Source organism: Cherax quadricarinatus, chromosome 13 (assembly GCF_038502225.1).
Source record: "Cherax quadricarinatus isolate ZL_2023a chromosome 13, ASM3850222v1, whole genome shotgun sequence".
Lineage (NCBI taxonomy): Eukaryota > Metazoa > Arthropoda > Malacostraca > Decapoda > Parastacidae > Cherax > Cherax quadricarinatus.
In genome coordinates, this window is record NC_091304.1 from 8,364,047 (window position 1) to 8,377,355 (window position 13,309).

At 46.9% G+C, this 13,309-nt stretch overlaps 1 protein-coding gene across 6 annotated transcripts in view; it reads right to left on the minus strand.

The window, feature by feature from the left end:
* The window catches only part of LOC128688623 (maltase-glucoamylase), a 157,563-nt gene that overhangs the window by 32,328 nt on the left and 111,926 nt on the right, over positions 1-13,309 (minus strand). For all 6 annotated transcript variants that reach the window (XM_070084448.1, XM_053776534.2, XM_053776532.2 and 3 more), the window contains 4 exons: positions 12,146-12,269; positions 10,967-11,096; positions 9,300-9,433; positions 948-1,105 (listed from right to left, as the gene is read on the minus strand). In XM_070084448.1, coding sequence (XP_069940549.1) covers positions 948-1,105; positions 9,300-9,433; positions 10,967-11,096; positions 12,146-12,269 — 546 coding nt within the window. The remainder of the gene's footprint in view (positions 1-947; positions 1,106-9,299; positions 9,434-10,966; positions 11,097-12,145; positions 12,270-13,309) is intronic.

The following is a 13,309-nucleotide window of genomic DNA, read 5'->3' on the forward strand; positions in this document are numbered from 1 at the left end:
CTAGCAGGTGGTGGGTCATGACAGTGATCTAGCAGGTGGTGGGTCATGACAGTGATCTAGCAAGTGGTGGGTGGTGACAGTGATCTAGCAGGTGGTGGGTCATGACAGTGATCTAGCTGGTGGTGGGTCATGACAGTGATCTAGCAGGTGGTGGGTCATGACAGTGATCTAGCAAGTGGTGGGTGGTGACAGTGATCTAGCAGGTGGTGGGTGGTGACAGTGACCTAGCAGGTGGTGGGTGGTGACAGTGATCTAGCAGGTGGTGGGTCGTGACAGTGATCTAGCAGGTGGTGGGTCATGACAGTGATCTAGCAGGTGGTGGGTCATGACAGTGACCTAGCAGGTGGTGGGTCATGACAGTGATCTAGCAGGTGGTGGGTCATGACAGTGATATAGCTGGTGGTGGGTCACGACAGTGATATAGCTGGTGGTGGGTCATGACAGTGATCTAGCAGGTGGTGGGTCATGACAGTGATCTAGCAGGTGGTGGGTCATGACAGTGATCTAGCAGGTGGTGGGTCATGACAGTGATCTAGCAGGTGGTGGGTCATGACAGTGATCTAGCAGGTGGTGGGTGGTGACAGTGACCTAGCAGGTGGTGGGTGGTGACAGTGACCTAGCAGGTGGTGGGTGGTGACAGTGACCTAGCAGGTGGTGGGTCGTGACAGTGACCTAGCAGGTGGTGGGTGGTGACAGTGATCTAGCAGGTGGTGGGTCATGACAGTGACCTAGCAGGTGGTGGGCCATGACAGCGACCTAGCAGGTGGTGGGTCGTGACAGTGATCCAGCAGGTGGTGGGTCATGACAGTGATCTAGCAGGTACTAGATCGGGAGAGTGATCTACTATGATCTAGGGAAGAACAGTGATCCAGCAGGTGATGGAAGAGTGATCTAATAGGAGCTAGGAAGGAACAGTGATCCAGCAAGCGCTGGGAGAGTGGTAGTACCTGGTCGACCGCGTGCTTGTTGTTATGGTTACGACTATAGGGATAGAAAGCGCCCAGCTGCGACCAGCGAGCGCACAACTCCTCCGTCGTGTCTTGGAAGTAGCCACAGATGTCAGCTCCCACGTGCGGCATCCCGAACAGATTAAACTCCAGCATCCCTTAAACAAAAGTATATATAAATGAAGATACACATACCAATTCAGGTATACTTACAAACGGCATATAAGAGATATATCTTGGAGCACAAAAATGCTGTATAATGCTTATAATCTCAATGTAAATGTATTCTGTAAATGATAGTATATATTTAGGTACAGCTTCCCATAATTACAGTTACATATGTGTAGTTACATATGTGTAAATTATCTAAAATAACCCAAAAAATCAGACGAGGTGACTTATTTCCATTGGGTTCTTATTATTTAAAGTCTAACTGTAAGATACAGTAGAAGTCAGTCAGGATTATAACCTTAAAAATTTAAACAGTTCAGTAACTCAGTTGTGTGAAAATCAGTTACAGGTAAAAACAGGCGCAGCAGGACACAGTGATCTGATATATTACTGTGCTAATGACCACGACACTATGTATCATGAGGCATATTCTTTTATTACAACACTTACACTTAATTATCACATTCAAGGTTACACACACACACACACACACACACACACACACACACACACACACACACACACACACAGGAGTTGAGTCTCGACCCGTGCAACCACAATTAGGTGAGTACATATATGGTAGCTGAGGAACAGTCTCCACTACGTCCTCCATCAGCTCTCTCTCCCTCGAACCGTCTGCCAAGTTTACCTTCCGATAATGTCCTTGTGTCTGTCTTCTGTACCTCCCCCTCTCCTTCCCTCTCTCTCTCTTTCTCTCTCTCTCTCTCTCTCTCTCTCTCTCTCTCTCTCTCTCTCTCTCTCTCTCTCTCTCTCTCTCTCTCTCTCTCTCTCTCTCTCTCTCTCTCTCTCTCTCTCTCTCTCTCTCTCTCTCTCTCTCTCTCTCTCTCTCTCTCTCTCTCTCTCTCTCTCTCTCTCTTACACAGGGTTTTACAGGGTTAGGTTAAGTATTCCCAACTTTATTTACATGCTAAGAGCTGTTATCAACATCATGAGACATAGAAATAGTAAACAGGATGAAGTTGGAGCCATCTGTGGGCAGTGATTTCATTTGATCAACTAACTTTATTTCGTTAACATCATTATGCTGATAAATTAGACATACGTGCAACAATTGGGATCTTTACTGAGGAAACGTTTCGCCACACAGTGGCTTCATCAGTCCATACAAAGGAGAACAGTGAAGAACAGGAGGAGTTCTAGGTAATCAGTCCCTCAGCCTGGAGTCGATGTAATCAGTCCATCAGTCTTGAAAAGAATACAGCATGAGTGCGAAGAAGTGACTTATATACTGTAGACAGGTGAGATGAAGCAGTCGTAGGTGATATCCCTCTTGACAAATCCAAATGTGGAATTCCTTGTATTAAGATCCCAAAATGTTGCTGTGTCTGACAGGAATGTAGATAAATGGTTCAGAGAACCGACAAGTTATAATCCTGACTGACTTCTACTGCATCTTACAGCTAGACTTTAAATAATAAGAACCCAATGGAAATAAGTCACCTCGTTTGACTTTTCTGGGTTATCCTAGATAATTTACACTTATCTTACACATATCAACTTGTCGGTTCTCTGAACCATTTATCTACATATCATTATGCGGTACGAACATGTTCCAAACTAGAGTCATCCTGGGAATAAATGATCTCAGACATAGTGATACAGCCAGAGTGAAGTTGCTGCTTGCTGCCCGTCTTGTTGTGTAGAAGCTCATTTCTCGCTGTCCTCGGATTATTATTATTATAATCTAAAAGAAGCGCTAAGCCACAAGGGCTATACAGCACTGCAGGGTAGGGAAGGAAGCGAGGGTATTGGGTGGCAGAAGGGAGTAGGGATGATCAGTAGGTTACAGAAAACAGCGGGGCAGGGGATAGTACGGGGGTAGCAAGAGATTGAAGTAAAAAGGGCTGAAGGTATCAAAATTTGTGAAGTCAGTTGTTGTCAAAAAGTCAATGAGATCAACATAAAGGGCCCAACAAAAACAATATCATCTTAGAAAGATGTGGCGTAAAAGTTGAATCGGAGGGGGGGTGGGTGTATAAAACTGTATAGCCTGTAAAGCACAAAAGGGAGTCGGGAGAAAACCCACAAATGATCTAGAAAGATGTCGGATAAGTGCTGAAAGGATGGCATACAATTCGATAAAAATACTGCCGAAGATAAAATCCCCCTTGTTGATGCTGCCCGGAAACACTGCGATCCTGCCTCAGAAGTTTGAGCCATCTTTTCCCGCAATGGCACGAGAATGGGGTGGAAGTGGTCAAAAAAGGGCGGGGCGCCCGTAGACAGGGGGGCTTTCAGGCAAGGGAGAGGAAAGACGCTCGAACACTGGAATTTCCCCAGGGGTGGGGAAAATGAGATGCTCATGAACATAAAAAGGTGGTAATTGAAAAAGACAAGACAAATGGGAAGAGAGAAGGCGGAGGCGGGGCGAACAAAAAAAAATGTCTACTAATATCAGTCCATTCTATAAATGGAAGGATTCGGAATCGGGGGCGTACGGGAAAAAAGGGTAGGCAAAAGGGGGGGCCCCAAATTTAAAAAATCCCGGGGCCGGGGGAAAATAAAGGAAAAATGGGGAAGGTTAATTTTAAAAAAAAGGAAAAGGGGTTTCTTTCGACAAGGGAAGCGGGTTTTAAAACCCCTTACGGTTCAAGGGGGAAGGGGCGGAAACCCCCAAAAAAACCCCTTGGTTATCACGTTCGGGGATACGGAGAAAAAGGGGTAAAAAGGGATGTCGGAGATGACAGAGCGTCTGTGAAAGTAATTTGGGGGGTTTTAGTGCTGGAAAATTTAAACCCATGTGCGGGGAATTTGGGAAAACCCGTGGCTGTGGAAAAAAACTTAATGAGGAAAACCCTGCGGGGGAAGTCATCAAAAAAGGGTGATGGAAACTAGGGGCCTCATTATGAAGGAGAAAAATTTTGTTTAGAACACACCCCCGAGCACCTTCAGCTTGGATAAGTGGGGGAGGCAATTATTAACAAACCGGAAATGCCTTCATTTAAAAAAGTTCTTGGAAGGATGGTGATGCCTCGAAAAAAGGGTGGGCGGCAAAATATTAACCCCCAAGTTGTTCTTGTTCCAAAGGTCAAAAAATGGAATCTGGGGGTTAAAGGGCATTACGCCTATCGCGTGTGGTTTGGTAAACTCCCTTAAAGCCATATTGAAGTGGAGAGACTGTTGTGTGTCTCTAAATACCAAAAACTTTTCAGGCGTTTCATCCCAAACTGCACTGGTAAAAAATGGGACAATAGTGGGAGGCTTCATGTAAATCCCGGGTTTTTGGGGAAAGGAAAAAGGGTTTTACCGGGGAAAGGGGCTTTTGAAAAAAAGTTGTGGGTTGGGTGAGGGCGCTGATGAAAATTTTGTGCACAGTGTGTCGTGGGCCCAGCTCCCGATGATCGGCAAGCGGTGTTGCCCCCAGTTCTTAAGTATAAGGCATTTTCCTTTCTTCTCTGAAAAAAAAAAAAGTCAGGGTGCTCTCTCAAAAACTTTGAGGAAAAAAAGGGGGGGGCATGAGGGGTCCAAATACAAAGGGGTTCCCAAATTTCATTGGAAACATCAGGGGGTTTGCTATATCCCCAGGCCCCCAGAAGGGGGTGGTCTGGAAAATTTACCACTCAGTTTTTTTTTTTTCCCCCTGCACTCATAGGGCAGGGGATGGGGGGGAAAAATCTCACCAGAAGTCTTTTCCTCCGGTGAGATACGTGCCCAAAAAATCAGAAGTCTCCCCGTGGTTCTGTCCCTTGTGGCTTTTGGCTATCCGGCCCAGAGCCCAAAAAGGCCCCTTTCAGTCCCGAGTTTGGGGTATACAATTAAAGCGTTAGGGGGACAAAAAAGGGTGAAAAACCCATAAATGGGGTACAAAGGGGAAAACCTCTAAAAACATTGGTGTGATAAAAGGGTTTAATTTGCCCGTCAAATTGCCCCGTGTGGGATCGAAAGTGGTGAAATGAAGGGAAGTAAGAATGTTGGGGAAAAATCCCGTCATGTAAATCCAAAAAAGGGGCCAAATGAAGTCAAACGGTGGAGGAAGAGCAGACTGAGTATCGATGCAAAGGTGTGAGTCGAGGTAAAAAAGGGTGTAGTACCTTATTTAAAACATGGAGGGGGGGGAAAACCTCTAACGAAAACCAGGGAATCACGTGAACCCAAAGGGAAATTTGGGGATTAAAATCCCAAGTGAATCAGTGGTGGGAATAAAAAAGAAAGTTCCGGGAAAGAAAAATTTCCCGAGAGGAGAGAGATTAAAAAAACAGGCGTATACCACCTTCAAGTGGATGCGGGCTTTTGTACTCAAACAAACAAATGCTGATGGTACGGAAAATTTTCGTAAAGAAAACACTTTCATTAAAGGGCCCCTCAGGAAAGGATCGGGAAAACAATAAATTATAGTCTAAAATGGGGAGATAACGAAATGTAATTTTGGTTCCCAAAAAAAAGGGAAACAGTCTCAATCCCCATTACCTGAGGCTCAATTCCACTGTAAATGGCCATGATTGCTTTGGGGAAAGATACTTGAAATCCTGGAGGGGCCTGGGCTGAAGGGGGTTTGAAAAGTCCCCATGCGAGGTGGGAAGGTTAAAGCGAAGGAATGGTCGCTTTAAGAAAGGGGGTTCTTAGATGGAGGGAGGGAGAAAAGGGGCAGAGGGTGGATCAGTGTCATTATTTTGGTCTCTCCTTATTGAGTTTCTTCAAGTGTTGGGTTCAGAGACGTTGGGGGAAAAATTTGGAATGGTAGGGGGGGATGAGTAAAAAATTTGGGTGGGAATGGGCTTTCCAAGTGGGGGCAAAGGGGGGAGGGGGAAATGGAGAAGTTGGAAGGGGGAAAAAAAAGGGGAAAACCCGGGAGGTGGAGAAGGAAGCCTGGGGGGGGAAAAGGGGAGGGGTATAAAGGAGGTGAACCTCTACATTTAACAGAGCCAGTGGGGGGGAAGAACCCGGTAAAAGAAGGGAAAGGGAAAAAGAGGGGGTGGAAGTAGGGGAAAGGGGGGTTAAAAGGGCCTTTTTTTTTACTTCTGAAAAAGAAAGGGCGTTGGGGGGTGCTGGGGTCTCATCATCTGGGCGGAAGCCAAAAAAGGGGAACAGTGGGCGTTGAAGTAGGGGCTCGGCCCGGACGCAATTAGTGGGGTGACTTGGGGAGGTAACCACAGGAGGCTGCAGAAGATGGGACCCCCCGAAATGGGGAAAGTTTTAAACAGGAATAAAAAAACGGGAGTTCCCCCCCCGAGGGGATGGCTTTTCCATATGAGGACCTTCTGTTTTGGGGGCGGTTTTATTTAAAAAGACGGGGGGAGTCGAAGGGGGGACCTCCGGGCAATTAAGACAAAGGGGTGTTCCGCGTATTAGAATGGTCCCGGCACAGACTGGGCTTTTGGTTTGGTCTGCCTTTTTTGGATGCCTGGCAATTTTTACATGCTGAGGTGTGGGGTTCCCTTTTAACTTGTAACCGATGTCCTGCCACCCAAAGTGGGGTTCCCCTTAAAGTTAAAAGAGCCCATTTCAGGTATCTCTCCCCGGGCGGAAAACTAAAATTCCCCGATGTTGGGGGTCGGGGGTTACGTTCAAGAATGTTTGCCCATGTCAAATTTTTTTCCTGGGATGGGCAGAATACGTCCAACAAATTTAGGAATGATGTTTTCAATGGCGGAACAGTATCTAGGGAAAGAAAAAAAAGATCATGGCGGGGCATTCTGTCAGTGATGATGCATGTACCCCCTTAAAAGGGATGAAAAAAAATCTTTACCAACTGGCAAGGTCCCCAATACTGGTCGGAAAAATAAACGGTAGAATCGGTCTAAATGAAAATTTGTCCTTTTTCGTCTGACCGGGGGGAAAGTGGGGGGGGGTTGATCGTTTTTGGGAAGGCGAAATGGAGAATATCATCCCCGCAGGTAACTGTGTTGGCATTTAAAGGGGTGGGGCCAGGGTTTTGGGCGCGTGGAAAAAGGCGGGAAAATGCCCCCACCCTGGGGGAGGCCAGAAAACAAGTCAAAAAGGCGGAGGTCAGATAAATCAAAGTCAATGGGCCCCCATACCAAGTGGGGGGGAAACAGCACTGGCAAGAGGTAAAAGGGGATGAGGTGTCAAAATGGTCAAAAAATGGCGGGGTCCAGAGCAGGTGGGTATCAAAGGGGCCGGGGGAAAAGGGTTTTGGACTAGGGCTGTGGTTTATTACTTCTTTCTTTTTTTTAAGAAAAAAAAAAGAAAAAAGAAAATAAAAATAAAAGAATAAAAAAAGGGCTGGGAGGGAAAAGTTCTAGGAGGGGAAAGAAAAGGGGCCAGAAATTCCCCCGCCCAGAGGGCCTCAACCAAGTAGGGGGATGCAGCATGGAACCCCTGCCCTCCACCCCTCATGCCAGTAAACTGAATCCGGAAGCAACCTCACCTGCGACTACCTTGGTGGGCAAAGAGAGGCACCAATTCCCCACAAGCATACCTCCTTATCACCCCCCCGATCGAAAAGGGGGCCCAGAGAAACCTGTCTTGAAAAAACAAAGCCACTCTCTGAGATACAGGGAGGGATGGGATATCCCCCGGCGATCAGATTCCGGCAAACTGCCCCCCAGAACCTCAACAAATGAGATGAACCCTGGTCCCCCTACCAAAAAGGCCTTTTGGGAAAAATCCCAAAAAAGGGCCAAAAAAAGGAAGAGGGGAAAGGGGGGGTGGGAGGAGGGGGAAAGAAAAGGGGGATGGGAGGATGGGGAGGATGGGGAAGGGGGAAGGGGGGGTTGGGGTAGTGGGTTCAGTCAGGGGGCCGGGGCAATTCCTCAGACCAGGCCCCTCACCATGAAGGGCCCCGAGAGGGCTGTCCTCGGGTGGAGAAAATAAATTTTGGTTTCAAAAAAGTAAACCCCCATCCTTTCGTTGGGCTCTGCTGAAATAAGATCTATCAGTGGGGCAGGCAAAAATAGGTTTCTCTTTTCCCCACTCTCCAAAAAATCGAAAATGAAGCGGGGGAGGCTTGAAAAAACCTATTCAAGTGTGACATCTTGTGCCCAGTGCAGAATCTTGCACCTTTTGTCGGCATTGCGGATCGGGAAAAGTGCTGGCTTCCTGGCCTCTTGTTTGCAAGTTTTGGTTCTTCATGGTCAATCTGATAAATTTCCTCCGGTTCAATTGCCCTCCTTTATTTAACCCCGGGTTCCTCATGGTTAGGACCATCTCATTTCCCTTCTCTTTCTCTCATTAATATTTTAAAATAATATTACAGTCCTTATAAACCCTTTTAAAATGAAAGGGGCCGTGAAAGGGTGAAACTCTTGTTCCCGGAAGTTTTAGCTACCTCTTTTTCTTTTTAATCTTATATTTTGTCTTCCGGGGGGCTGTCTGCCCTTACAAGGCTTTCCGCCCCGTGACTGTGTTAGTGCCAGCCCGTGCTGTGTTGTGCCCCGCCCGTGCTTTTTGTGCCAACCCTGACTTTTGATTAACCCCCTGACTGTGTTGGAACCCTGTGTTAGTGCCAACCTGTAACTGTGTTAGTGCCAACCTGTGACTGTGTTAGTGCCAACCCGTGACTGTGTTAGTGCCAACCCGTGACTGTGTTAGTGCCAACCCGTGACTGTGTTAGTGCCAACCCGTGACTGTGTTAGTGCCAACCCGTGACTGTGTTAGTGCCAACCTGTGACTGTGTTAGTGCCAACCCGTGACTGTGTTAGTGCCAACCTGTGACTGTGTTAGCACCAACCCGTGACTGTGTTAGCGCCAATCTGTGACTGTGTTAGCGCCAACCCATGACTGTGTTAGCACCAACCTGTGACTGTGTTAGCGCCAACCTGTGACTGTGTTAGTGCCAACCTGTGACTGTGTTAGCGCCAACCTGTGACTGTGTTAGCGCCAACCTGTGACTGTGTTAGCGCCAACCTGTGACTGTGTTAGCGCCAACCCGTGACTATGTTAGCGCCAACCCGTGACTGTGTTAGCGCCAACCCGTGACTATGTTAGCGCCAACCCGTGACTGTGTTAGCGCCAACCCGTGACTGCGCCAACCCGTGACTGTGTTAGCGCCAACCCGTGGCTGTTAGCGCCAACCCGTGACTGTGTTAGTGCCAACCTGTGACTGTGTTAGCACCAACCCGTGACTGTTAGTGCCAACCCGTGACTGTGTTAGCGCCAACCCATGACTGTGTTAGCGGCAACCTGTGACTGTTAGCGCCAACCCGTGACTGTGGACGACCCCGGTGACCGCACAGTCCCACGCTACCCACAAGCACTGACCTATGATAGAGTGAGCCATGTCGGTCCAGTTGGACCGGTTGTCACCCAGCCAGTGAGCGGTCCACCTGCCACTCCCAGGGAAGCTGGACCGGGACACCACTAGACCTCGCTTTCCTGACGCCTCCTGGACCGCCCTGGCAGCAGAGAATAGTGAAAATTAATAATAATAATAATAATAATAATAATAATAATAATAATAATAATAATAATAATAATAATAATAATAATAATAATAATAATAATAATCATAATAATAATTAATATTGTATTGGGGAAGCGTTAAACCTTTAGGAGTCACGCGCCTTGGTGATTGGGAAGTGGTTATATTGTGATCATATTTGATCCAGGGAAGTGCAGCTCTGTTTCCTCGGACTGAGAGACCTTGAAGGGCCTCGAGGAAAGCACTCAAATCGCTCAGTCTAACCGATAAGTCAATGGTCACTTGGCCTTGGCCAGTCTTACCTCATATCGGCTTCGAGGGTTTTCCTGGCCTGGCAACGTTTGCTCGGAGGCCAGGAAGCCTTGTCTGGCAACCTTGTTGACTGCGTGGTCAACCATGCATGGTCCTGGCTGGCCCTACTTGATCTTGGCTGGCCCTGCATGGTTTCTGCCTGGCCCTACATGGTCCTGGCTGGCCCCTGCATGGTCTTGGCTGGCCCTTCATGGTCCTGGCTGGCCCTTCATGGTCCTGGCCGGCACTGCATGGTCGTTGCTGTCCCTACATGGCCCTGGCCGGTCCTACAAGGTCCTGGTTGGCCCTACATGGCTCTGGCTGGTCCTACATCGTCCTAGCTAGCCCTACATGGCTCTGGCTGGCCCTACATGGTCCTGGCTGGCCCTACATGGTCCTGACTGGCCCTACACATAAGGATTACACCGCACACAATGGAAGAGGCCAGCGAGGTCAGCGAGGCCAGCGAGGCCAGCGAGGCCAGCGAGGCCAGCGAGGCCAGCGAGGCCAGCATGGTGAGTAACCTGGCCTACATCATTTATGATCACGTCTGACGTGACTCCTCACACCTTACCAAAGCTAACAGTTAACATTGTATGCACGTGTATTGTGTATACAGGTGCATAAAATGTAGGTTTGGATTCCTAGAGAGTAACTTAACGTATTAAAAATCGATCGTCTCTTATACGTACATTCGTCTCCCTCAGGTCCACCACCTTATACCCCTACACTAACGACTACTACTATTACTACTACTATTGCCTCGCTTCACTCCCCTTTCTGTCTACTACTACTCCCCCCTACTACCATTACCACTTCTGTCACTACCAGCATTATATCTACCACTGCTTCCTCAATTTCTTCGTTCTTTCTCTTTGTTCCGTCCTGTTTCTCCTCTCCCTATATATGCTGGCTCCCTCACCTTCGTGTGTTAGTGTGACTTGTAAATAGTCCAAGTCGGACCAAAATATGGTTATAAGCTTTTCTCTTTCCTACATTCCGGTTATCTGTGTATTACCATACACTGAACACATCTGTACTTCCCACCTCCTCCACACAACTTCACTCTCTTCCCCTTCGCGACACTTTCCACCCCTCCATCCCACCTCACACCACTCGCTGCCACACCTCACACCACTCGCTGCCACACCTCACACCACTCGCTGCCACACCTCACACCACTTACTGCCACACCTCACACCACTCGCTGCCTCACCTGTGGGTTGGCTGTGTCTGGGCCCAGCCATAGAGGTTATGAACATCGTAGTGACGGTAGGTGTCGAGGGAGGCAGCGAGACATAGTGTCTTGTCAGACATCCTCTTGCTTGGCCCGTGTGACGCTGCCTCTGCACCAAATAAACAGTATTCACTTAACTAAAGCTAAAAAATAATCACAGAGATAATAAAGCAAGAGAATGATAAAAATCGTCTATGGGGCTGTTATGTTCCAGTACCAACTACAGCTGCCCTTCGTTTAACGCAGCGGTAATTTTTTTTTTCGACATATTTCACCATCGATCTCGACTGAATGGTGAGGCTGTGTAGCTGTACATCCTCTCCCTTGAATTAATTCATTTTTTTTTTTTAGCCCTCTTTTCAAAAGCGCTGCATAACGCACACGGGGTTGGCGCTGTTCCACGATTGTAATTAATCGAGAGAACGACCGTTCAGGTGAACGGAATCTTTTTCAAGGTGTCATTTAGACAGGAAGATTTGAGAGTTGACCTGGGAGGCCACTCTGTGCTCTAGCCTGGGAGATCACTCAGTGTTCTAACCTGGGAGATCACTAAGAGTTGTAATAAAGTTGGTAGAATTACCGACAATATGTAAAGTAAAAGGACACAAGTGCAACTAATGTGACATTTATTGTGGCAACGTTTCGCTCTCCAGGAGCTTTATCAAGCTTGATAAAGCTCCTGGAGAGCGAAACGTTGCCACAATAAATGTCACATTAGTTGCACTTGTGTCCTTTTACTTTACATCACTAAGAGTTCTTTACACTAAAAAAAAAAATAGGAAAGCAAAAGAACAACCAAGATCAAACATACATCACTGATAAGCCAACAACCTCGTTCCTCCTCCTCCTCCTCTTACTACTACTACTACTACTACTGCTACGACCAGCACCACACTAACATACTACCACTGTTGTACATGTATCGTATACAATACCGTAGTCTTGAAGACTACGGTGCTCTTTACCAACACCAAAACTGAGGGACTGATTACCTCTTCTCTTGTATACAGTTCTACAGTCTTCCCATTATGTCCTTGAATTAGTATTGACGAAGCCACTGGATGGCGAAACGTCTACAATGAAGATACCTAGATGTTGCACATGTGTCTAATTCTTCATTACTACCACTACACGGCCTACCCAGCATGACGAACTTACTAGTGACGTAGGGAGGGTCGTCCCAGATGGAGTTCGGGCAGGAGAGACTCCAGGGTTCGCGGTCCTCGGGCCAGTTCCACGGCTTGGGTTCGTTAGTGCCGAAGTTGGCGGGTTCGTTCATGTCCTGCGGGAATGAGAGGATGGCTAGTCCTTCTATCCACTCTTTTTACACTATACTCCACCATTACTCTAATACCTAAAAATGCGGAGAATAGTCTCCTGTATTTTCCGTGCATGTAAACTCCCATTGACAGTGACATGAAACACTTGCATCAAGATAATTGAAATACAGATTATGGTATCCAATGTTCGGTCCAGGCAATTTCCGCATTTTGGATTTTGGATGGCAGTCATTACATAACTTTTTTTAAAGTAAGTGTGGATCATTATATATTATCATGATGTTTATAGGTAATTATAGACTGAAAAAAGTGTGTTTTGGTCGGCAAATGTTCAGAGTTTAAAGTCTCACACAAACACAATATACGAGGTAGGGGTCAGGACGCGACTTCCGCCAGCACAAATAGGTGGGTGTACCCACTCACACAGGGACCAGGAGTTATGCATCGACTGCCGCAACAAAAGCTAGACCAGTCAGTACCCAACAGGAACATAATCCTAGGTCTTCCCTCAGTGACATCTAGTACACCACTCCACATCCTTCTGGACATCCAGTAACACTCCAGTCATACCCACAGTCACGCCAGCCACCACATATTAATTAACCTTCGTCAAGCCTCCGGAGCTATAACAATCATTTTGGTGTTAAGGTGAATTATGTTACTAATAATTGCCAGATTATCAGTGTAATGGAATATATGCTTCTCTGGTTAATTTAATAGCGGCTTTAGGAATCAGAAACCGTAGACGGTATTTAATACCTGTTGCTATATCCACTCATATCAAAGATAATTACCTCTCTTTTCTCAAGAGTTGCATGATGCTTACGGGTGTAACGCTTCCCCATGAATATAACTAAATCTATTTCATTGCCTACGCGACCTGAGGAATGTATCCCAGGTATCCCATAAACCCTGAGTGTGACGTAAGTTTGCAGTGAATATCAACGTTGAAGATATATTAATAATAATAATAATAATAATAATAATAATAATACAATTTCGCCACACCCTTCAAGTAGGCGGGAGAGGGAAGGGGGAGGTT